This window comes from Zootoca vivipara, chromosome 14, assembly GCF_965207765.1.
Source record: "Zootoca vivipara chromosome 14, rZooViv2.hap1.1, whole genome shotgun sequence".
In the NCBI taxonomy this organism is placed as follows: domain Eukaryota; kingdom Metazoa; phylum Chordata; class Lepidosauria; order Squamata; family Lacertidae; genus Zootoca; species Zootoca vivipara.
Window position 1 is genome coordinate 20,451,115 of NC_142597.1, and position 23,316 is coordinate 20,474,430.

At 41.0% G+C, this 23,316-nt stretch overlaps 1 protein-coding gene across 2 annotated transcripts in view; it reads right to left on the bottom strand.

Moving 5' to 3' along the window:
* Window positions 1–23,316, bottom strand: part of LOC118097073 (carotenoid-cleaving dioxygenase, mitochondrial) — a 72,520-nt gene that overhangs the window by 21,355 nt on the left and 27,849 nt on the right. Inside the window, exon 1 of one of the 2 annotated variants that reach the window (XM_035139663.3) lies at window positions 4,001–4,399. The exons of the other annotated variant lie outside the window; for it this stretch is intronic. Within the exon in view, the coding sequence (XP_034995554.3) occupies window positions 4,001–4,169 (169 nt within the window). The 5' untranslated portion in view covers window positions 4,170–4,399. Of the gene's footprint in view, window positions 1–4,000; window positions 4,400–23,316 lie in introns of those variants that run through there. 2 annotated transcript variants of the gene reach the window in all.

Here is a 23,316-nt window from a genome sequence, read left to right on the forward strand (position 1 = left end):
GTGCAAAATTATGCATTTCCCTGCTTGGGCATATATTTAGGACCCACCTTATTTCTTTCAGAGCCAGCTGTTTTAATTTGCTTTTAAGTATTGTGTTTTAATTGTTGTAAACTGCCCTGGAACCTCAGGGTAAAGGGTGGATTAATAGCAAGAATAATTGCTGTGAAGCTTTATGCTCCAAGACATCTGAATTAGGCGCTCCAAGCATAATTTCTTTTTAAAATCATTAGCAACCAAGACCCGCTTCCTCTTTTCTACTAGCAGAGCTCTGTGAACCCACCCAGTGGAGCAAGCAGCTTGCATTTTCTTTCTCTGCTCCAGTCGCAAGGGCCATAAGAAATGATGCCGGAGTTCTTTTTGCCACCTCTTTTGCCACCCAGCAACCCTTTTGCAAGTTTGTTTACAGGGCTAGTTGGGAAACGAAGTCAAAACATGGAAAAGAAGGAAAGGCAGCAACTTGAGGAGGGAGGGGAGAGAGAGTACAGGCCCCTCAAATATTTTATTGGGGCCCCTGAAGTTGGCACCTGTGGAATGAGTTCTAACATAAATGGGAGGACAGGGAAAGCAGAGCTGAAACTAGGCTTTCTTTCACCCTGGTCAAAGACCCAGTTTGGCACACACCTCGTGCATTTGCAAACACACACACAGGCCTCAACGGAACCCCTCTGGAAGCTTCACGGGGCAAAAAAAAACCTGGCTTACACACACACACCCCGTAGCTGTAGATCTTATTTGCTTCACTTACTTTTGCTTCCCCCTCTTTGTTTATTTCTTCCACTCTCCACCCCTCCTATTTCTTCCCTTTGATTTCTAGAATGTTTTGTCCCAAAAGAAAGTCTATCCTAAGCACACCTAATAGGATAATTCCATTTAACTCACTGAGGCTTAATTTGTGAATAAACATGCTGTAAATCTGGAGGACAGTTGGATCGAAATACAACACCTTCAAATTACAAAAGGCTCCCCCCCCATTGGGTTTTTTAAAATCTGTTAGCAAATTCCTCATTACTTTGCATATATTTAATTAGATGCTCGTGCTGTCGCTGTTGCTTTGTGATTTATTTACACCCCTCCATCAAAATAACTCTTATTTTGGAAGTACAAAATGTTCATGTCTGTGAATTTTTTTATTTTAAAAAAACCTTTCACACTTTACCTGCTCCATTCCTTGAGAACTGTGTGTTTTTTTTTTAATTTTATTTATTTCATACAAGAATTTACAAAAATTACCATAAACAAACAAAAAATACAATAAAAAAATAAATTATTAATACATAATGGAAGTCAATTTTCATCTTTTCAAACACCCCACCACCCAACGCTCCACCCACCCTGTTGTGCTTTCCAGCCAATCTTTTATTGCACATTTTTCTCTTTCTTTACTCATATGCATACCTATGTCCTTACTATCCATTTTGATATTCATTTGTTTGAACCTTCATAAATCTGCTGAGAGGTCGGCATTCTCCACAAAACTTGGTATATAATCTTTGACTTTTTTCCAATCATGTGTGTGTTTGTGTGTTAAGAGGCAAATCAGAAGATGATAACACTAGAAACGCCAAGTATTTCTGAGGTAAATTACAGTTCAGTGCCATTAAAAACAAAGTACATGAATCTGGCAACTAAAGAATTCTCTCTCACTCTCATGCCAGTGCATGGAGTTGGCTCCGTTTTCTGGTTCGCCTTAGACAGCAAAATGTTTTGGGCAATTGCCTGCAATTTTGAGATTCGGGAAGCACTTTGCAAACTCATTGGTTTTGTGTCCAATGCAGAGGATCTCAGGCTGCACCAAATGCCTGGTATGGCAAAGAAGCAAACAACAGTCTTTGAAATTATAAAAAGTATTTAGTTTTGTCTCTAGCATTCACTAGAATTCTGGAACATACCTTTATAAGGGAAAGCAGAAGCAAAATAAATGTGGTACCCCTCATATTAAGAAAACTAGATATTAATTTTAGATTAGTCACTAGGTGTAGAATGATATAAAAATGGAGAATGTTTTTATGACTGCTGTTCGTGTGAAAGGCATTTCAGAGGAGAAAAGTTCAGGCAACGTCTGAAAATCTGGGCCCTGCTAGACCTGCGTGCCTGTAATACCCAGCAATTATGACAAGTTCGATGCACACAGAAAAACAGCCATGGTGGATCAAGATGGAAGATGCTGTTTTATGTCTGTGTCATTTTTGCACAAGCAGTTTTTTTTATACAAAAAAAAATAGTTTTTATAAAATATTTTCTTGGTTTACAAAAGTACATGTCTTTTTTTCCAGGTTGCAAAGTCCTTTGTGCAAGTTTTGATGCTGGCATTTAAGACTCTGGCATAATGATATATGTAGCAGAAGAACAGCCATGAAGCCACAATATAAATGAAAGCATTATACGTTTGGGCAAGCCACTGCTGGTGTGTGATAACCAGGTATTTTCCGGTTCCAGCTATTTTCTTCCTCTCTTCCTGACAAATAATGGTAATAATTCACAGCTACATCTTAAGTGGATCCACCCATATGAGTAATGACATTAATGTAAAATTGGCAAAAAGAAGTCCAGTCTCCTGGTTCCATTGCTGACTGATATACAATAAAAGGTAGCAGTGTGTGTGTGCATTTTGTTAGTTCTTTATTTTGGAGATGGGAAGAGTTGTATAAGATTTATTTCTTCTTCTTGCTTACTGCCTGCTACTCAACTTGTTTTGTGTATTTGGCCCCGCTGAAGACTACAAGGCCTAGCCCACTGCCTTGGGTTGAAAACATTGGCTTTTATTCATTTATTTTAGTATGCTAGGGAACTTAGAACTGTTTCAGATCGAGACTGACTGGAGGGAGGGGGAAGAAGATTATGTTATTTATGACTTCATACCATTGATGAGTACGTGCAAATTGCATAAAGCTGCTTTAAGTTTTGTCTTATGTAAATTCCTTTAGTTTCAAATATTTTATCTTTTGTAACTTGTTTTATCTACTATTGCCTTTGTAATATTTCATATCGTTTAATAATGCCACTCGGTGATTTGTTTCAGTTACAATCTTGAGCCTGAGGTTTTACTGGTTACATTCTATTCTCTGTTTTTAATGTATCTGAGATTTGTCAGCTATGGAAGTTACTGCTTTCCCACAATTTGTTTTTATTTTGCTTTGGGGATCCAATAAGTTGAAGCAAATAGGTTTCCATTTCCAGCAAAAGGGTAAAAAATAAAGAATAACAACTTTGGTAAGAATTGCTTTTTAGATTACTGCTGTGATTAAATGTTGTTTTTTTCTCCCATCTATGTATGCACAGCTCTTGCTCTTAAAACATATTACATTGCTGTCAAAATAGCATACGTACTGTCAAGCAATACATTACAGAAGAGAACTAAAAAACATATTACTCTATCACTCAAGGCATTTATCCTTACAAAGCTTGCAACAATGAAACTAGCAGATTCTACCTAAAAACACCAAAGCTTGCACAGCAGATGACCTGAATTTGCTATACAGTACATGGATAATTCCATTATTGCTTTCCTACTCCACCCTAATGAAAATTTGACAGCAGGCAACACCATGGCTTAAGGATAGCAACGCAACTTAACTAGGCTTTGAGAGTTCCGACCCCCTGATTCTAATGAGAAACACATTACACATTATTTTAGTTCATCACCCCCTAGGCTGACTGTTTTGATATTCTCTGATTTCTGTATTCTGGAGACTAGGTGAAAGCTTTGGTGTTACATGTTTTAAACAAGCGACATCCTTTTTTTATTTTTATTTCTTTTTAAAGCCATTCAAATTTCAGATTGCAACCTAATTGCAGAGATTGTTGCTGGCCACCGATGACCTCCCAGCCCCCAAACGGCACAATCTGAAATAATCAGTACGTGCGCTTCTGAATAATAACTAGACTCTAATCTTGTGGGTTACAGGCACAATCCCAAACAGGCCTCTGAATACAGTCCGTCCAATCTCAGATGCTGAAAAACAGCCCCTAGCAGAAAACTGGGAGGAAATGGTAATCTTACCTGGGATGTACTGGAGCAAAGACCAAAGAAAATCAGCCACATTCCTAGACAGGAGGCTGATGAAAGAGAACATGCGGGAAAGCATCTTTCGTGATACTGAACTCAGATATAGGCAGCATATACTGAGGAACCTGCATAAACCGTCTATGTGAAAGATGGTACAGTGCATCTAGTAATGATGGGAGTGTACAACCAGGCTGGCTGAACACATCATTTCAGAATAAAAGCCTGGCTCTGGCTCAGCCTTTTCTGACTGAACAAGGGCATTTAGGGATGAAGCTGAACAGAACAGACAGAAACAGTGATACCGGCTTATTGCACCGTCATTCTGCAGCATTCCATCTCCGCAGCTTTGAAAAGAATTTGGGGGGAATAGTATGGACTTTCCCAGTTAAGACTAAATAAATAAAGTAAACCTTGACGAGATGCCGGCTAAGTGACTTGTTTGTTGGTGTCACAACAACATCACAACTAGGGGAGCTTTTACAGCCCTTTACTTAATCTTTTCCTAAGAACAATGATATTCATTAGTGAAATTGTCTCATAGGTTAGCTAACCTTTAGTTTAAACAACTATAGTCTTATCTTGGGGAAGTTTATCCCTGACTGCTATGTAATTTTCAATTCTTTTCAGAGTTTACAGCTCCTGTTTAGTTTTTGATTATAAGGAAACCTCAGCCCCTAAACATTTTCCTTCTGAGGAAACAGAGATTTTCCAGTGAAACGAGTCACTTAGCCGGCACCTCGTCAAGGTTTACTTTATTTAGAGGTTACTTTGAGAAATTCATGTCTTTTCTATATCAAGTTTCTTTTGGGAAGTTTAAACCTATTATGTTTCTCCGAGCAATCATTAGTTGAGTTTCAGTATTATTCACTTTATCAATATCTCGTTTCAGGGATTTATCACGGCATAGTTTTGTTTTTGTTTTTGCCCTGATTATACATTCCCGTGGTTGTCTTTTTTGCCATTTTCCACATATACGAGCTTTGCTATCTAACAGGTTTAGAACCATTTACAAATATGCTCAGAGAATCTAATGAAATGTGCTACCAGTTAATTGTTTCAAATAAAGAAGAGGGCAAAGTGATTTGACCTAGCATAGTAAGGAAGTGAATGAAATGTGGGGTTTACTCATGAGTGTAGAAAAGAATAGGGAAAGGGGAAAAGAAAGACAGACAGACACTTTGACCTGCAAAGCTCTGGTCCAAAGTGGGAGAGAGAGAGAGAGAGAGAGAGAGAGAGAGAGAGAGAGAGAGAGAGAGAGAGAGAAGGGACCTCCTCGACCCTTCGCCCAGGCCACTTTAATCACACAAAAGAATTTCGTCATAGAATTCAAAACAACCAATCAAACGCATCAGCACATCCCAAAAAGGTTTCACGTGGGAGAGGATCAGGTAGCAGAGAATACGTGAGGAAAAACCAGGAAGGCCTTTCCCAGGCTACAGATCTATGTGCACTACAAAGCATGTATACTTGTAAACAGGAAAGAGGAGCAGTAAAAATTCCTGAAAGGATTAGGCAGAAAGATAGCAGAATACAGAGGTACCTTGACTTACGAATTTAATCCATTCCGAACAGACCTTCGTAAGTCAAAAAAATCGTAAGTAAAAGCCTATGGGGGGGGGAACTTTTCTAAAAAATCGTATGTCGAAGCAACCCCTATTAAAAAAATCGTAAGTCGAAAAAATCCTATTTGCGCCACATCCAAAATGGCGGACGGAGCTCCGTTCGCAACTCGAAACATTCATACGTCGAGTCATTCGTAAGTCGAGGTACCACTGTAACAGGTTTTACTACCTCCAGAAAAGCAGGATGGTAAAGGAATGTAAATGGTACTTTTCCTGCCTGCACCAAACGGTTTAGACCAGGGGTTCCCAACAAAATTTTCTCGAGGACCCCTCATCGAGCTGCTATTGTGACAAGGACCCCCATTAATTCCTAATCCTAAAATTAAAAAGTGAGAGCCAAATTAAGAGTCTTTTTATATTTATACATTTTTTACAGTTCTTCCTCTTCATCTGTAGGCCTTTGTCGTTTTAACGAACCACTTTTTAACCAACGGTCCATTTTTAACTACGCGAACTGTAGCTTCCGCGAAAAACAACGCTTTGTTTACAAACACTACTGTTTTGCAAAGAGGCAGCTCGCACCAGGGAGGAGGGAGGGGAATGGAGAAGACAGGGTACCTGCGCAGTAGCGCACAAATGAAGCCGATGCACGCAAAGCATCTTGGGGAGGTGAGCGTTAGTAGAATGCGCGCGCTGCCTCTTTGCAAAACAGTAGTGTTTGTAAAGCGCCACCTAACGGCATACAGCAGAACTACTGCCTCTATCTAATTCTAGTTTTGCGCTAGACTCTGCTCATGAAGGAAGCGGCCAAAACAAAAAATCTGTTATCATACGAAATATATTTAATATATTTTTTATTCTAATAGCATCTTGCGGACCCCTCTGGCATAGCTTGCGGACCCCTGGGGGTCCCCGGACCACCTGTTGGGAACCACTGGTTTAGACAAATGGCTTCGTGCCTGCTTGAAACAAATTGTTGTGGATGCCTGGAAAAATCATCAGGCTAAAACATGATTTTCCAAGTATAGAAAATGGAGACAGCATCCTGTAGAATTTATATCGTATATCATATATTCTATGACCCAGGTGGAAGGAGTCTGATATGGTGAATTGTTAATTCAAATCATCCTCCTCAACCACACACATTTGATCATAAATCTATGTTTTATTTCAATAAATCCCCTGGGATGCTTAATGCTACAATAAAAGGAAATTCTTACTGTGAATTTCTGTTCCCAGAGACTCACTTACATCTGGGATGACTCTTCCCTCTCACTGGTATCTAGGATCACATAACAAAACAGGTCCTTGCTGAGGAGAAGTAATCCCACACTCTCCACTTATGATGGTTGAGCAGGAAAGAACCCCCCCCCTTTAGTCAGCACGTTGCAGGTAGTGTAGTTCATTTTCTGCTCCAATTGGCATGTCGTATCAGTTTATCTTCCAGGTGTACTGCTAGGCAAAAAAAAAAAAACCCAACAACCTCATGTACAAAACCTATTAGGTATTATCTTGTGACTTTACTTCACCCAGTGAAGTCCCATCACCAAATAGCCATGCATGACTCTCTTATTGTGGTAGCTGCTGTCCCCGGAGTCTCTGGGAACAGAAATTCACTGTAATAATTTTCTTTTGTTTCCCAGAGGCTCCTGAAGGACAGCCCTTCTTACATCTGGGATGTACCAGAACTATTCCTATTGGATGGGCTTAGAGAGGCATCATGGCTGTACCACCTTTTGTAGTACCTTCCTGGTAAAGGCTGTGTCAGCTGAAGCCCATTTGTCTAGCTTGTAGTGTCTGGCGAATGTGTGCAATGATGTTTGCCCTACAAGCATCCACCAGGGGAAAGTCCCCTTTAAGGGTAGCAGAGAGGTAGCTGCCCCTCTAATGAGATGTGCTGTTAAACCTGCTGGAGAACCTGCTTTGGAAGAACTGCTACAGACTTTGTGAAGGCCTTTGTTCTGTCTGAGTAGAACCTCAGTGCTCTATGCATGTCCAAAGAGTGCCTGGCCTTCTCCTTATCTGGCTTGGGGTTATGGCAGAAGTAGGATAATGCTATTTCCTGAGACCTGCAGAAAAGGGAATTCACCTTGGGGATGAATGAAAGATCCACTTTGTCTTGATGGAAGGTACAAAGATATGGGTCGGAAGACAGTGCATCTATCTCTGGCACCCGTTGAGCTGAAGTGGCAGCCACCAGGAAAAACTTCCTTCAGGCTTAGCAGTCTGTTGTTGCCATAGGTTCGAAGGGAGCGCTCATTAGGGCTGTCCAAAACCTGGGTTCCAGCTGGGGAATCGATACACCACTTGGGGGAATTCTTCTGATTTACGCCCTTCAGCAAGGCGTGTGAGGACAAAGGAAAATCCCCTTTTGCAACCCAAGATGTTGCCTAGGGCAGCTGCCTGTCTCTTGAATGTGCTAGTGCTTATACTTTTATCTAAGCCCTCTTGCAGGAACTCAGATATGCTGAATATGTTTTTGGCATAGGATGCTTCTCTTTCTGACTGCACCAACCCAATAATACTCTCCAATACTCTAGAACCTTCCCAGATGTTGCCAGGTCCGAGAGCCAGATGCGCTTGGTCTCTAGCCAATTAGTCAGAACATTCCTACGGTAGGTCTGGGTGAAGGATTGGTCCCTGTCTGAGCAGATCCCTCCAGGCTGGGAGTCGCTATGATGGGAAGTTCAATAGTTGTAGGAACTCCAGGAACCATGGCCTTCTCACTTCCGCTTGGAGCGCCGCAGAAGATGGCTGAAAATACAATCTCTCCGGCTATCACGGGGTAATTAGAGGCTGAGATGGGAGTAATCAGCCTCCCTAAATCTTCCCGGGGGTATGGGAAGACGCAGTCTCATCCGCAGAGGCACATCAACCAGCTTCTACTTCAGAAGGAAGGAGGGGCTGGGGGCACTGGATGGAAGCCCCCCGAGATAGTCTGGCTCTCCTGGACGCTGCTTCTGCGAAGCGAACCAAGTTCCAATTCTTAAGAGGAAAAGTTAGATTTAAGTTTTGGACATGCTTCGGGCAAGGAGGGAGGTATGATTCTGCAAAAACAACCCAGCCACTGAAGGAAAACTGAATTGAAGAAGGATTACATCAGAGAGAGAGTTAGTATGTGGGAACAGAATGGAAGGGGGGGGCGGGACTTTTTTTATTTGTGCCTTATTATCTTACCTAACAAAAAAAACCCTAGAAGAACTGTTTATAACATTGATAGCAAACGAGATTGGAAAGTTGAAATTTATTGATATAATATGGTTTTAAAATTAAACTGTGTGGAAATGAAAACATATACAATTAAGGCTTTTATTTTCGGATTTCCTTGGAAGATGATCAAAGATTTCCTAAATTACTAACATTAAACAGAAGCAAATCTCATTAGCTGCTGGAGTTTTGTCAAAAACCGTTTTGGGCTGTATCCTGGAAAGTTTGTGGGTGTGATGGTTTTAATTGGAGTCGGCCATGTTGGAGTCAAGATCGAAGGCTACAGATAGAGTCAGAGGGGGAGATGAGCCATAAATATATTATTAGATGTGTGCTTCCAGCTTTGATCTGGCAAAACTCTCCTGGAGGACTGTATTATGTAACCGATCTTAAGAAACTAATGAACAGATGCTTGGATTTGATTTATTGGAATTACATGAAGATGGTGACGGCAGCAGCAGCAGCAGCAGCAGCAGGGAAAAGACTCTCGGACTATTGGACTGATTTGGCAGAATACCAGCATGTGAGGAAATATTGTGAATCTATGGAAGGGAATCATGGGCAAAAAAATCCACACAGAGTCATATATTGCTTGGTTAAACTCGCTTGCTGGAACAACTCAGAGGCTGTGAAAAGAAGAGGACAACAACAGAACTATTGGAAATTATTTTGATTATATTGATTAGAAATGCAGTAAACTATAAGATGATCAGATCCTCCGAAGTCGAAGGATGGGAAGTCCGGATAAATTTTTTATAATTTGGCTGAATATTTGGATTAATTGATATTTGTATAATTTCTATAATTTGGGATATGATTGGATGGTTAAAGTGGAAAATTTAATAAAAATGATTTATTTAAAAAAAGGAACCATGGTCTTCTTGCCCAGTGTGGAGCGATTAGTATCACTTTGGCTTGTTTTTTTAAAAAAAAATTGTTTTTTTTGTATTGTCCTTGGCAGAAGGCTGAATGAGGGAGGGGGGGGAGAGAGAGAGAGAGAGAGAGAGAGAGAGAGAGAGAATCCAGAAAGGAAAAAGAAGAAGAAAACACATGCTGGCACGCTGAGAGCTTCAGGACCAAACTGAGGATCGAGGGATGGCTCCTTCCCCAGCAAGGACCCTTTTTGTCGCATGACCCTGTGAGAGAGGAGAGTCATCCCAGATGCTACGGCTGTCCTTCAGGAGCCTCTGGGGAATTTTTCTTTCTAATGCATCTGCCTCCTATTTTTAAAATACTCATAACACTTGGTTTCCAACCAACAGAAAGTAGAATCAAAGAAAACTGGAGCCAGTCTGGATTGTGAAGAAGAAGAAGAAGAAGAAGAAGAAGAAGAAGAAGAAGAAGAAGAAGAAGAAGAAGAAGAAGAAGAAGAAGAAGAAGAAGAAGAAGAAGAAGAAGAAGAAGAAGAAGAAGAAGAAGAAGATACCACCCTATACCTGCATGCCTCCCTCCGTGATCCTTCTGTATGTGCTAAAGTTTTCAGTGCCACACACCTCTGCATTTATGTGAAGGCTGTGTAAAGAGATGAATAGTACTGAAGTACTCACATCAGAGTATATCCAGCAGGAAAATCTGATAAGAAAAGAGAAATTTCTTCCTCCATCAGCAGCTCATTGTGAAGGGCATGTCTGAAGTGGAATACAGTTGGTAAGGGGAGGCTGACAGCCATTTGGAAACCTACCACAGCAACATCCAGTTTAAGGGTGAAAGATTCCCTAGTCTTGTCATAAGCCAACATGAAGGAATATTGGTAAACAGTCTATCTTAATAAGCACATTTACAATTTTATAGGTCACATGTGTCAGGAGAACAAAACATTAAATAGCTGACAAAAGTATGAAAGAGCATTGTGCTCTCTAGTACAGTGGTACCTTGACTTACGAACGACTCGACGACTCGACAACCGAATTTTTCGACTTATGAATGGGGCAAATGGCCACACGCTTACGAATTTCTCGACACCCGAACGGAAACCGCGGCGGTTTTAGATAGGGTTTTTTCAACTTATGAATTTTTAGATGGGGTTGCTTCGACTTACGAATTTTTCCATTTCCAATGCATTCCTATGGGAAATCGCGTTTTCAATGGCGCTTTTTGACTTACGGATTTTTTGACCTACGAAGGTGCCTTCGGAACGGATTAAATTCGTAAATCGAGGCACCACTGTATTCTGTATTTTATCAATTATGCATATGATCCATATAATTTTTAGTAATGGTCAGAGTAATCACAGCTACTCCTAGCCAGCAGAATTTTAGACCTCATCAGAGGTTCTGAGGTCTTTGAGTCAGTTGACCCTGATAATAGTCTAAAATACTAATGAATGCTGCATGTTGAACAATAGGATGGAAAAGATTAGAGGGAGAAGTAATTCCCACCTAAGCTCTGTTGATCAGACATGGCAGCTTTAAACCCAATTAATTTTAAGTTTAAACCTCACCCTCTAATCCAACAGGAAAGCAGATTATGGAAGGAAAAGTGGAAGTATAATTCTCAGTAAAATGAAAAACAGGTGTTACATTTAGTCTAGGTCTAGGATATACCAACAATTGCTGACAAATAGAACCTTGTTGCTTAATATCTTATCATTACACAATATGTAAAATAATGTCCCTGATTTCTGAAGATTACCAGTAACTTAAGCATGATTTTATTTAGGGACAGATAGGTGTGGCAAATACGCACAAGCAAAATAATAGTTCATCTTTTTAATAAGTAAAAATGACACAAATGCAAATGTGAAAATATCAACAACTTAGCTGAATATTTGTTAGAAAGGCTGGCTGCTAGAAACAAAATAAATTAATAAAATAGTGCACTTGCCTTAAAATATGAGCATATTTTGATAACATAATAACTATTTCTTTGCTTGTATCTGTTAATATAAATATTATTTTTAATTTTAGAAAGTTGGGTGTCAATATTAATTTTTGAGTGGTTAAGGTCACCACCATTTAAAACTTCTTCCAGAGAGACTGGCATTGGGTAGAAATAAGAGAATTGGGGGGGGGCAGCAGAGGGCGAAGAAAGATGTGTGCCTGAAAGATTGTGACAGAATGGGAGTGGGGTGAGAAGCAACAATGGATAATATTTTCGGATTGGACAAGATGGCCCGAAACTGGATTGCTGTATGGAACTTGCTGAACCGTCTGGGAGATTCCGAGACTGGGGGGGGGGGGAGAGAACTAGATGTAAATAAATGTATAAATGTTAAAGGGATCCTATATAATAATGTGCAAGTGTCTCTGCGTCCAGATTCCCTGTGTCCCTGTGTCCGCGCTACTGCGCATGTGCCCCATGGACACAGGGATTGGACGCAGAGACTGGACGCACGTACGTGCTCTCCCCCCCTCCGCTTCTCTCTCTCTCAACGGCTTCCCCTCCAAACCACCGTTCAGCGCCTCGCCTCCCGACTAATGGCGCGAGGGGAAGAGGGAAAGGGACCGCGAGGGATTGTGATGCGAGCGCGCAATGGAGCGTGTGCGTTCGTGTCCCTGCCGCTGTTCCCCACCCCCACCCCATCGCCGCATGCTCTGCTCCTATGCCGCCTCCATACCGGCCGTCTGAACCAGCCTGCATGCGCAGGTGCGCTCGGGCAGCCCCTCCGTGCCGAAGCGGATCCTGCAGATGCAGAAGTGGCGGCCTCTGGAGCTGAAGAGGGACGCGGGAGTCATGGCGCTGGCAGGACTGAAGGCGATAGTGGGCGAGAGTGAGTGGGGACAGGCAGCAGTGCTCGCCCGACAGGGAGCATGACACGCGTACCTCACACCCTGTGTGTATCCAGATATATTTGCATGCGTGTGTGTGAGAGAGAGAGTTCTTGGCTTTCACGGGGTGGGTGGGGAGGATGAAAGGGTGTCGTTTCCTCCCTGTCACACAGCCTTTCACGCGATCGCGGAGAGCGACGCTGCCCCCTCAAGAAGGGGGATGCAGCTGGCCGCCCTCTTTCCCTCATCCCCCGGGCCAATATTTCATATTGTGTCTTCCAGGGGAGGGCCCCACACGAGATATCTGCGCTTTTGGGCTTAGTCACAGGTGCCTCGGTGATAGCAGCACTCCTGGGCGAGGGCAGGGCGCCGACTCTCTTCTCCTAGAACGTGAGAATTGGTGATTTCTAGGCAGTGCCGTCTGAAGTATTCGTATTCTTCCCCTGTGCACCATCAGTTCACTAAAGCATGAGACTCATTAATCTCAGGGGGTCAAGGATTCGAGTCCCACGTTGGCCAAAAAGAATCCTGCATTGCAGGGGGTTGGACTAGATGACCCTGGGAGTCCCTCCCAGCTCTATGATTCTATCCATGTATTCTGAATTAAGTGATCAGGCATTGCTAATGTAATCGTCTAACTGCGGTCACTGAACCCTCCTGTCTAAAACATTCTTCCTTATCTTTTAAAGAGTTTCAGCACTAAACTGTTCTAAGGCTGCACCTCCACTGCCCTTAGTACACAAGTTAAACATTATGTCTTATCATTAAAAGCATTTCTTTCTTTCTAGAGAGAGAGGGAAGGCCGCTGCCCCGCTGCTCCTCTCACATATCTTCTAGCGCTCGTTTTCTAAACGGGCTGAATGACACTAGTAGTAGAAGAAAGGTTTAAAATTATGAATAATTTTGGGAATCATTTTTAGGCTAAGGGGTGAAATTGAAGGTGGATATTGAGAAATTAATTAATTAAAGGTAATGAATATTGGATGATTATAGATTAAGAATAATGGGTATTGTTTATGAATTAGAGGAAGATAAAAATGCATGTGTTAGAAAATGGTTTAAGATCTAATATGAAAATTGCTAAAGATGACTTGAAAATGGAACCAATGAGGGGGGAATCGAGGAAGTCCACAATGTTAAGCGATAAGAAATAATGTTGTTATAGCTATTTTCTTTGTAGTTTTTGTCTTTTTGTCTTTTTTCGTATTTTTCTTTTAATTTTTTTGAAAATGAATAAAGATTATTTGAAGAAGAAAAAACTTCTTCCAGAGCTTCAGTTTTGTGAACTGCCTCAGAGCTTCCAGAGACAAATCCATTTTTTCAAAAGAAGGCAACTGTGAATTTTCTGGAGATTCATTCTGCCAACAGAAAACAAACACTAAGGCTTTTAGCCCTGCAGAACTGTGCACACAGTTTTTCTCACACACCTCATAATATGTGGCTACATAGGCTTTCTTAAAATGAACCAAAACAGAAACTGTAATATTTTTAATTAAACTAAAACTGCTTACGGTTGCTTCCTCTCTGCATATAATTCTATTTTCACCAGACTTTATTAGGTTACTTGTCATTGTTACCTGACAAAAAGGTAGTGTTACGTTTGCAAAACAAACATTTTTTCCCTTGTGCTAGCGCTGCAAGAGAAAGGCATATGAGAAAAGCAATGTAGCTGCAGAATAAGATCACGGTGCTATCCTCACTGTTGGAAAAAAACGACTCCAAAGCTTCAGAAAATGGTAACAAAATAATTTGGCATGATAAGAACTGAAAAATAATTTTAAAGGGATTATCCATCCCTACATGTGAGCAATCCCAAAGTCTACATATGGGCAACAATTATTCTTTTGCATGAATGGCACCATTACAAAGTTGTTTCCTAGAACCTCGCAGCCCCCACTGGCAATAATATTGTTTCTATAAACGTTGGAGATGAAAATTGAGGGAAAAAATAACAACTGCTTTGTAGGAAAAGACTGATACAGTACTAATTGTGAAATTTGGCCATCAGTACTGAGAGGATGAACAAATCCAGCTTTATTTAGTTGTAAACATAATATTTCATATGTTCAAAGATTGTGTGCAAGATAGAATGTGCTGGTAAAGTTGTTGGCCCTGTTCCCTCCCAAATTTATAGCCATTTGGCAGGAGTGTACCCAGGAGGTTCTCAGGCTGCTGTTATTTTCCAGTGAAATTCAATCACATACTGGCAAGTTCAAGCTGCACAATTATGATTGATTTACTGTATTAGGTCTTGCACAAGTGACAGGGAGATGCCTTGGGAAGCATGAGGTAACACTTGCTTTGATGCAATCATCTATCCTCCCCACAAACAAATTAGAATGAATATTCAATAAATAGCTAATGTTGCACAATAGGGTGATGGGTTTTTTACAACCTCATTTCCCTGTATCATAATTTGATGAGCTTTCATTAAAGATTAGATAAAATCTTACTTCCAAAGAGATTTGATAAAAAAAAACCTCACGCACAAAATTTTGAAAAAATTATTTATCCGTTTTTTGACCATTTTTGAAGTCAGTGTAAGCAGATCTAAAATTGAACCCAAGCTTTAGAGTCACATATATTCAACATTATATAGGGTCATCAAACACACAAGGAAGCATTTTTTAGCTGCAGTAACAGTATAGATGCCACTAGAGGACGATGTTTTGCTACCTCTCCTGTAGGTTCTTTTCCCAGCATGCCCGGCAGGGTGTGCTGGCTGAGTTTTGAGGTCCCAAAAAGGGGCTTTTACCTTGCGCAGGTGTGACATTTGTATACCCTATGTTGCTAAGAACACTCCCCATTGTGGAATGTGGTGTTTGTGTCCAAATTTCATATGAAGTATATATAGAATTGTTAATACAATTTTATGAAATGGTAAAACGGCATACAAAAAAATTAAAAACGGTTTGTGCGTAACCTTTTTAAATATTTCGATGGAATATACCTCATTTTAGTCATTAATAGGCAAAAGTTCATCCATTTGTGCTACAGGAAATTTTTGAGAGAAAAAATGAAAAAGTCATCACCCTATCGCACAGTCTGTCTGCAAACAAATCAAAATGAACGCTCAATCCACAAGTCACTTCACCTATGGCATGGGTAGGCAAACTAAGGCCCGGGGGCCGGATCCAGCCCAATCACCTTCTAAATACGGTCTGCGGACGGTCCGGGAATCAGCGTGTTTTTACATGAGTAGAATGTGTCCTTTTATTTAAAATGCATCTCTGGGTTATTTGTGGGGCCTAGGAATTTGTTCATTTCCCCAAAAAAATATAGCCCGGCCCCCCACAAGGTCTGAGGGACAGTAGACTGCCCCCCTGCTACAAAGGTTTGCAGACCTCTGATCTATGGGATCAATGAAACTCTGCATAGGCAATGTCTCAGATCAGTCTCCCTCAGGAAGTTGTGGACTCTGGTTCCTTGGATGTTAAGCAGAGGTTGGATGGCCATCTGTTATGGATGCTTTAGCTGAGATTCCTGCATCTCAGGGGGGTTGGATGAGATTACTCTTGGGGTCCTTTCCAACTCTGCAATTCTATGATCAAGCAGATGGAATCAGCCTATGGACCTAATTTGTATGAGAATATGCTCTTTCAAATGGGTTGTCAGGTTGGAGTTTGTGGCCATGAGTGGGTGCAATCCCATTCCCTCTTTGTACGAGCCTTCTGATGAACATGTGAAAAGCACTTATATCCCTTGCCAGATGAAATGCTTTCAATAGCTGGTTGATTCCTGTTGCTTCAGAGTCAATGCAACAAAGCAAAAGCATTGTCCGTTTTCTCTCTTTTTTACTTTTGAATAAATTTTATTAGTTTTCAATTACAGTCCAATAATAGCCTCATTATAACATTACCAACAATACCAATAGATTTGATGGTTTGAAGGTTTTCTTTATTTCTGTGTTCCAAAATCCTATTAGTTTCAATTACATTTTGGTCATAATAATAATCCCTTATACAATAACTGCAGTATTAATAACTTCTATTCATGTTGACACATTAAATGATTTATAAAAATGCAAGTGAACATATCTCTATTTCCTCGCATCCAGAAATGCAAGAAGAGCTTTCACTCTCGCTAGAAGCTTGGCCTTGCCCTCATCGGATCTGGAAGGCTCCTATGGAAGAGTCCCGTACGCACAAAGACTTTGCACCTGCCCATTAAGAGAAATAGAAAGCCCCAAACATATATATTTTTAGAAGTGCTTTTTATGCTGAGATTCGTAGAGAAACCACCGACCCTTTGCTGAAGAGGCTCACCGATCTTCCAGACAAGTCTAAACTTAATTCCTTCCTCTTAGGCAAAGATCACAAGACAACCTGGCTGATAGCCAGATTTTGTGCCCAGATTTGTAGGCACAGATCATCCTCTAGAATAAAATAGCTTACTAGGGAAAAGCTGAAGTCCCCTCTTGGGGCGCCTTAGGATCAATTTTTATGGTAGCCCAAATCTCGGTCGTACGGATGTATGTACCGGTATATATTTCAATTTTAACCCATGAGCTATTGCTGCAATCCATTCTAATTGTATATTTTATCTTTATGAATGCTGTCACTATTGTGTTATGCGAGCTGGTCTTCGACAGTAATAAAATTATTATTATTAACTGCAAGTGAGAAACTCAAACTATGTTATATTCCATATTTATAATCCAATTTCTTCCATCCTCACTTGTACAAATGTAATTTGAACTAACATTCAGAGGAGGGTTGCCGAATCATAAATGTTGAGAAGAAAACTTTAAATAAAGAAACCGTAGGCTTCCCTCCCCCCCAATCATCTTTTGCACCGAATGAAGCCTTCTCTCAAGTTCAAACCTTAAACTCCTTGCAGTTGGTTTGTTCCACAGTTTGTCATCTCATCTCTTCTAGCACGCGCCTGTACTTTAGTCCAAATTAAACTCTAATTAGCAGGAGAACCTCTGCTTTTTAATGAACGTTGGAGAGTTTTTGGCAGGAGAAGTGCTTCTGCACTTAGAGCCTCCCTGCCTCCCGCCTTCCATGCCAGAACGAGAGCCAGGATGATTACCCTCAGGGGCTGCCTGCATTAAGGCAGAGTGGAACCAGAGGCCAAGCATTGTCCATATTTTCATGTGTAACCAACACCAGTAATGGTTGAGGCAAATTCTCAAAATGCTGGCTATACTCCAGCATTAGCAATTTTGTTTTTAGAAGTTTTGTTTCTCACACACCCCAGCCAATCGTTAGCAAACACATCATTTACATTATGTTGATTTCATCACAAACTGCTGTAAGAGTTTTAAGACCATCAAGCAGTATAGGAATATTGTGAAAGAAATAATAAGATAAGCTATTAATCTTATTAAGTTCAGTAAGGCTCTCTCCCTATTAATTAAAAGTGCTTAGCATTGCAGGCATACACAACAATTGTCTACGTCAGTGTTTTCCCAACCTTGTGCCTCCAGATGTTTTGGGACTACAACTCCCATCATCCCTAGCTAGCAAGACCAGTGGTCAGGAATGATGGGAATTGTAGTCCGAAAACATCTGGAGGCACAAGGTTGGGAAACACTGGTCTACGTATCACTTCAGTACTATGCCACACTAAGTGCAATGGGACTTACTCCCAGGTAAATGAGTATGGAATTGTAGCCTGTCTCACATTGAGAACAAGCCACCGAGGGTTTTGTTTCTTTGGGTTTTTTTTGCCAGCTTTACCACACACATTACCATACACAGCGAACCCCGACAAAGGTGTGAGGAAGGAATACAAGAACTAGATGCCTTTTATTTTAAAGGAAACCATTTATTTTCATCAAGCTGTTCCTTAACAGATTTAAAACAGAGCAGCAGCAGCAACAGAAATTGAGCTCCAGATCCCCACACAATAAAGGACCCTGTTTTAAAGCACCACCACCAAATATTGCTTGGAGCTCCAAACACCGGGGCAAATTAATCAATCCCTCACCCACCATAGCTGCCAAGTCTCCCGTTTTTCACGGAAAACCCCCATATTTTAAACCGTTTCCCGCTGGCAGCCCGGATTGGAAAAAATCCTGTAAATCCCCCAGATTCCCTACCTGCCAGGGAGGCTCCATTTTGGGTCCTGGCGCCGCCCGATTTCTGGTGCCCAGACATGGGTAGCACAGCACCGGACGTCGCTTCTACACATGTCCGGACATGCGTAGAAGCGACTTCCGGTGCCGCTCCACCCATGCCTGGGCAATGAAAATCGGGCAGAGCTGCACCGGAAGTTGCTTCTACGCATGTCCAGACACACGTAGAAGTGACTTCCGGTGCCACATTTTTCAGCGGGAGACTTGGCAGCTATGTCACCCACATGGAAAGAGGTGTGGGTGTGTGGGGGATTAGTAAATCTAAACATCCCCACAATGGACACCCTTTAACTTTAAGCATCTCCATATCTATGTGTGTGTTTTAGTTCCACAGTTCCCACACCCCATATATGAATGTGCCGCCTTTCCCCCCTCACAGCACCTTGCACCTCTCTCAGGCTGCTGGTGATGATGGAAGAAGTGGAAGGAGCGGGGAATGGGCTGGGTGAGGTGGGGGTCCTGCTTTGGCCATTTTGGTGGGAAGACATTTTCTTTCGTTTCCCCCTCGGTCTGGTGGAAGGCAAAGTCGGAGTGGAATAACGGGGCGAACTGCCTTTATAGAGGTCTTATTTGGGGCAAGCTTTCGGGTGCTGCTTTTGAATTATATTTTTGAATTATTATTATTATTATTATTATTATTATTATTAACCTTTTTGCATTTTTAGAAGTGACAGAAGAAAAGAGTAAGTTGATCCCAAACCACATATACTAAAAAGAAAAAAATACCTAAAAGAAAGTTTTAGAGATTTAAAAAACAAAAAGAAAAGAATTAGAAAAGAAATTTATCAAAATACACAATATTATTTAAGGAGTACAAACCATAGTTTGAATATTCTATACAAAAAAATTCCTAGAAAGACGTTACCATCATATTTTTTCTTTTCTCCCCCCCCCTTTTCTTACAGTCACTCTCTTTCTATTCCACTAAACTAGTTTCAGTCCCTTTTGAATTATATACCTGTTTTATGAAGTATGGAAAAAATTGAGAGCCAGCCCAGGTCTCCCTTTATCCTACACATTTAATTGCCTTGTACATACAAAGCATTGTCTGCTATCTTAGTCATACACTGAAAGTCAGGGACAAAGCTAATGCAATTCTAGGCTGCATCCTCATCAGCACTGCAACAAAAAATTGTGATTCAGCATGTTTCTACAGTATATGCTTCTTGGGTGGGGAATTACCTACATTGCTATTGCATGGAAGGGATTTTTCATTTTATTTTTGTCAATTATTGCAGAATAACCCACACGGAGATGGAGGGTGTGCTTTTGTGGCATGTTACCAAGCATTCAGCTGATTAAACAAATAAAAATAACCATTCCAGAAACAAATGAGTCAGAAGAAGAGGAAATGGCAGAAGGCTAACGCTACAGGAATATTTTTTAGTTTAAAATGTTGCCTATTTTTTCTTCTAGCAGCATGTATGACATCATTACTATCGTTACACAATTAAAATATACTTGTTGTATATACAACAGAGAATTGTTGTACGCAAGACACATTTTAGCAGAATTGTTGCTGACAAAACCATTATAGCTGTCCCTCTCTTAGAATGTGAAAGAAACACTAGTCAGTGGTCCAAAAATATTCTTCCAAGTGTATCTTTCTCCTTCCTATCAATATGCCAAGGAAACTATTTCAAAAGCTTAGATCTCTAATGGATGAAAACATTGTCTTATTAGTAACCTAAATGTACAGTCTTTGTAAGTGAAAAATAATTATTCATTTTAAACATTTGTATCCTTATGCTGTAATTGTGATGTTTAGCCTGTTTCTTAGTTGCTGCTTTGCTAATAGTGTTTTATAGATTGTAAGTGTTTTATTGATGTTTTGCTAATTATATGATTTATTTATGCTGTACTTGTGGTGTTTTGTTTTGTTATTTATTGCTTCTAAGGCACTTTGGGATTCATGTGAATGGAAAGTAGCATAGACGTACTCTTTGGTGAGAGGACCCCAGCAGAGATTTAAAATCACAAAATATGCAGCAAAGTAAAGTGTGGAAATATAGGCTATTAGATATTTAAAATATGCCCTTATGAGTTCCAAAACTCCCCTCTTCCCCTAGCATGGAGAAAGACCAAATGTTTGGTAAGTTACAAATGGTTTACTTACAAACTCTCTGTCGGTCAGATTCATGTGCTTTTCCATACAGCATTCATAAAAAGTTACACGGGCAGTAAAACTTGGCTTAGTTACAGTGGTGAGAGTTCAAAAATTATTGGTAAATGAACTCGAGTGTGGCTTGTGAGAGCCATGCAGCTAAACTGGAGCAACAGCTTAGCCTCTTTACATGCTGTGCTCAGGTTGGTTGGGGGTTGAACAATAGGCTTGATTACCCATTTCCTCCCCAGGTAAGGGAAGTGGACATAGCTAAGCCTGGCAGGACAGCTTGCTCTATGGTATTAACCCATTCATGCCTTAATTAGGCTTGAGCATGTTGGTTATATGAGGCTGGTTATCTCACAAGGCAGACCTTTTAACATCACAGTAATCCAAGTTTATGCACCAACTACCGGTGCTGAAGAAAGTGAAATTGACCAATTCTATGAAGACCTACAACACCTTCTAGAAATGACACCAAAGAAGGATGTTCTTCTCATTACAGGGGATTGGAATGCTAAAGTAGGGAATCAAGAGATAAAAGGAACAACTGGCAAGTTTGGCCTTGGAGTTCAAAATGAAGCAGGGCAAAGGCTAATAGAGTTCTGTCAAGAGAACAAGCTGGTCATCACAAACACTCTCTTCCAACAACACAAGAGACGACTCTACACATGGATATCACCAAATGGGCAGCATCGAAATCAGATTGATTATATTCTCTGCAGCCAAAGATGGAGAAGCTCTATACAGTCAGCAAAAACAAGACCTGGAGCTGACTGTAACTCAGATCATCAGCTTCTTATAGCAAAATTCCAGCTTAAACTGAAGAAAGTAGGAAAAACCACTGGGCCAGTAAGATACAATCTGAATCAAATCCCTTATGAATACACAGTGGAAGTGAGGAACAGGTTTAAGGATTTAGATTTGGTGGACAGAGTGCCTGAAGAACTATGGATGGAGGCTCGTAACATTATACAGGAGGCAGCAACGAAAACCATCCCAAGGAAAAGGAAATGCAAGAAGGCAAAATGGCTGTCCAACGAGGCCTTACGAATAGCGGAGGAGAGGAGGCAAGCAAAATGCAAGGGAGATAGGGAAAGATACAGGAAACTGAATGCAGATTTCCAAAAAACAGCAAGGAGAGATAAGAGGGTCTTCTTAAATGAGCAATGCAAATAAATAGAGGAAAACAATAGAATGGGGAAAACCAGAGATCTGTTCAAGAAAATTGGAGATATGAAAGGAACATTTCGTACAAAGATTACCATAATCAAGGACAAAAGTGGTAAGGACCTAACAGAAGCAGAAGACATCAAGACGAGGTGGCAAGAATACACAGAGGAATTATACCAGAAAGATATGGAGGTCTCGTACACCCCAGGTAGTGTGGTTGCTGACCTTGAGCCAGACATCTTGGAGAGTGAAGTCAAATGGGCCTTAGAAAGCACTGCTAATAACAAGGCCAGTGGAAGTGATGATATTCCAGCTGAACTATTTAAAATTTTAAAAGATGATGCTGTTAAGGTGCTACACCCAATATGCCAGCAAGTTTGGAAAACTCAGCAATGGCCAGAGGATTGGAGAAGATCAGTCTACATCCCAATTCCAAAGAAGGGCAGTGCCAAAGAATGCTCCAACTACCGCACAATTGCGCTCATTTCACACGCTAGCAAGGTTATGCTTAAAATTCTACAAGGCAGGCTTAGGCAGTATGTGGACCGAGAACTCCCAGAAGTGCAAGCTGGATTTCGAAAGGGCAGAGGAACCAGAGACCAAATAGCAAACATGCGCTGGATTATGGAGAAAGCTAGAGAGTTCCAGAAAAACGTCTACTTCTGCTTCATTGACTATGCAAAAGCCTTTGACTGTGTCGACCACAGCAAACTATGGCAAGTTCTTAAAGAAATGGGAGTGCCTGATCACCTCATCTGTCTCCTGAGAAATCTCTATGTGGGACAAGAAGCTACAGTTAGAACTGGATATGGAACAACTGAGTGGTTCAAAATTGGGAAAGGAGTACGACAAGGTTGTATATTGTCTCCCTGCTTATTTAACTTATATGCAGAATTCATCATGCGAAAGGCTGGACTAGATGAATCCCAAGCCGGAATTAAGATTGCCGGAAGAAATATCAACAACCTCAGATATGCAGATGACACAACCTTGATGGCAGAAAGCGAGGAGGAATTAAAGAACCTTTTAATGAGGGTGAAAGAGGAGAGCGCAAAATATGGTCTGAAGCTCAACATCAAAAAAACCAAGATCATGGCCACTGGTCCCATCACCTCCTGGCAAATAGAAGGGGAAGAAATGGAGGCAGTGAGAGATTTTACTTTCTTGGGCTCCTTGATCACTGCAGATGGTGACAGCAGTCACGAAATTAAAAGACGACTGCTTCTTGGGAGAAAAGCAATGACAAACCTAGACAGCATCTTAAAAAGCAGAGACATCACCTTGCCGACAAAGGTCCGTATAGTTAAAGCTATGGTTTTCCCAGTAGTGATGTATGGAAGTGAGAGCTGGACCATAAAGAAGGCTGATCGCCGAAGAATTGATGCTTTTGAATTATGGTGCTGGAGGAGACTCTTGAGAGTCCCATGGACTGCTAGAAGATCAAACCTATCAATTCTTAAGGAAATCAGCCCTGA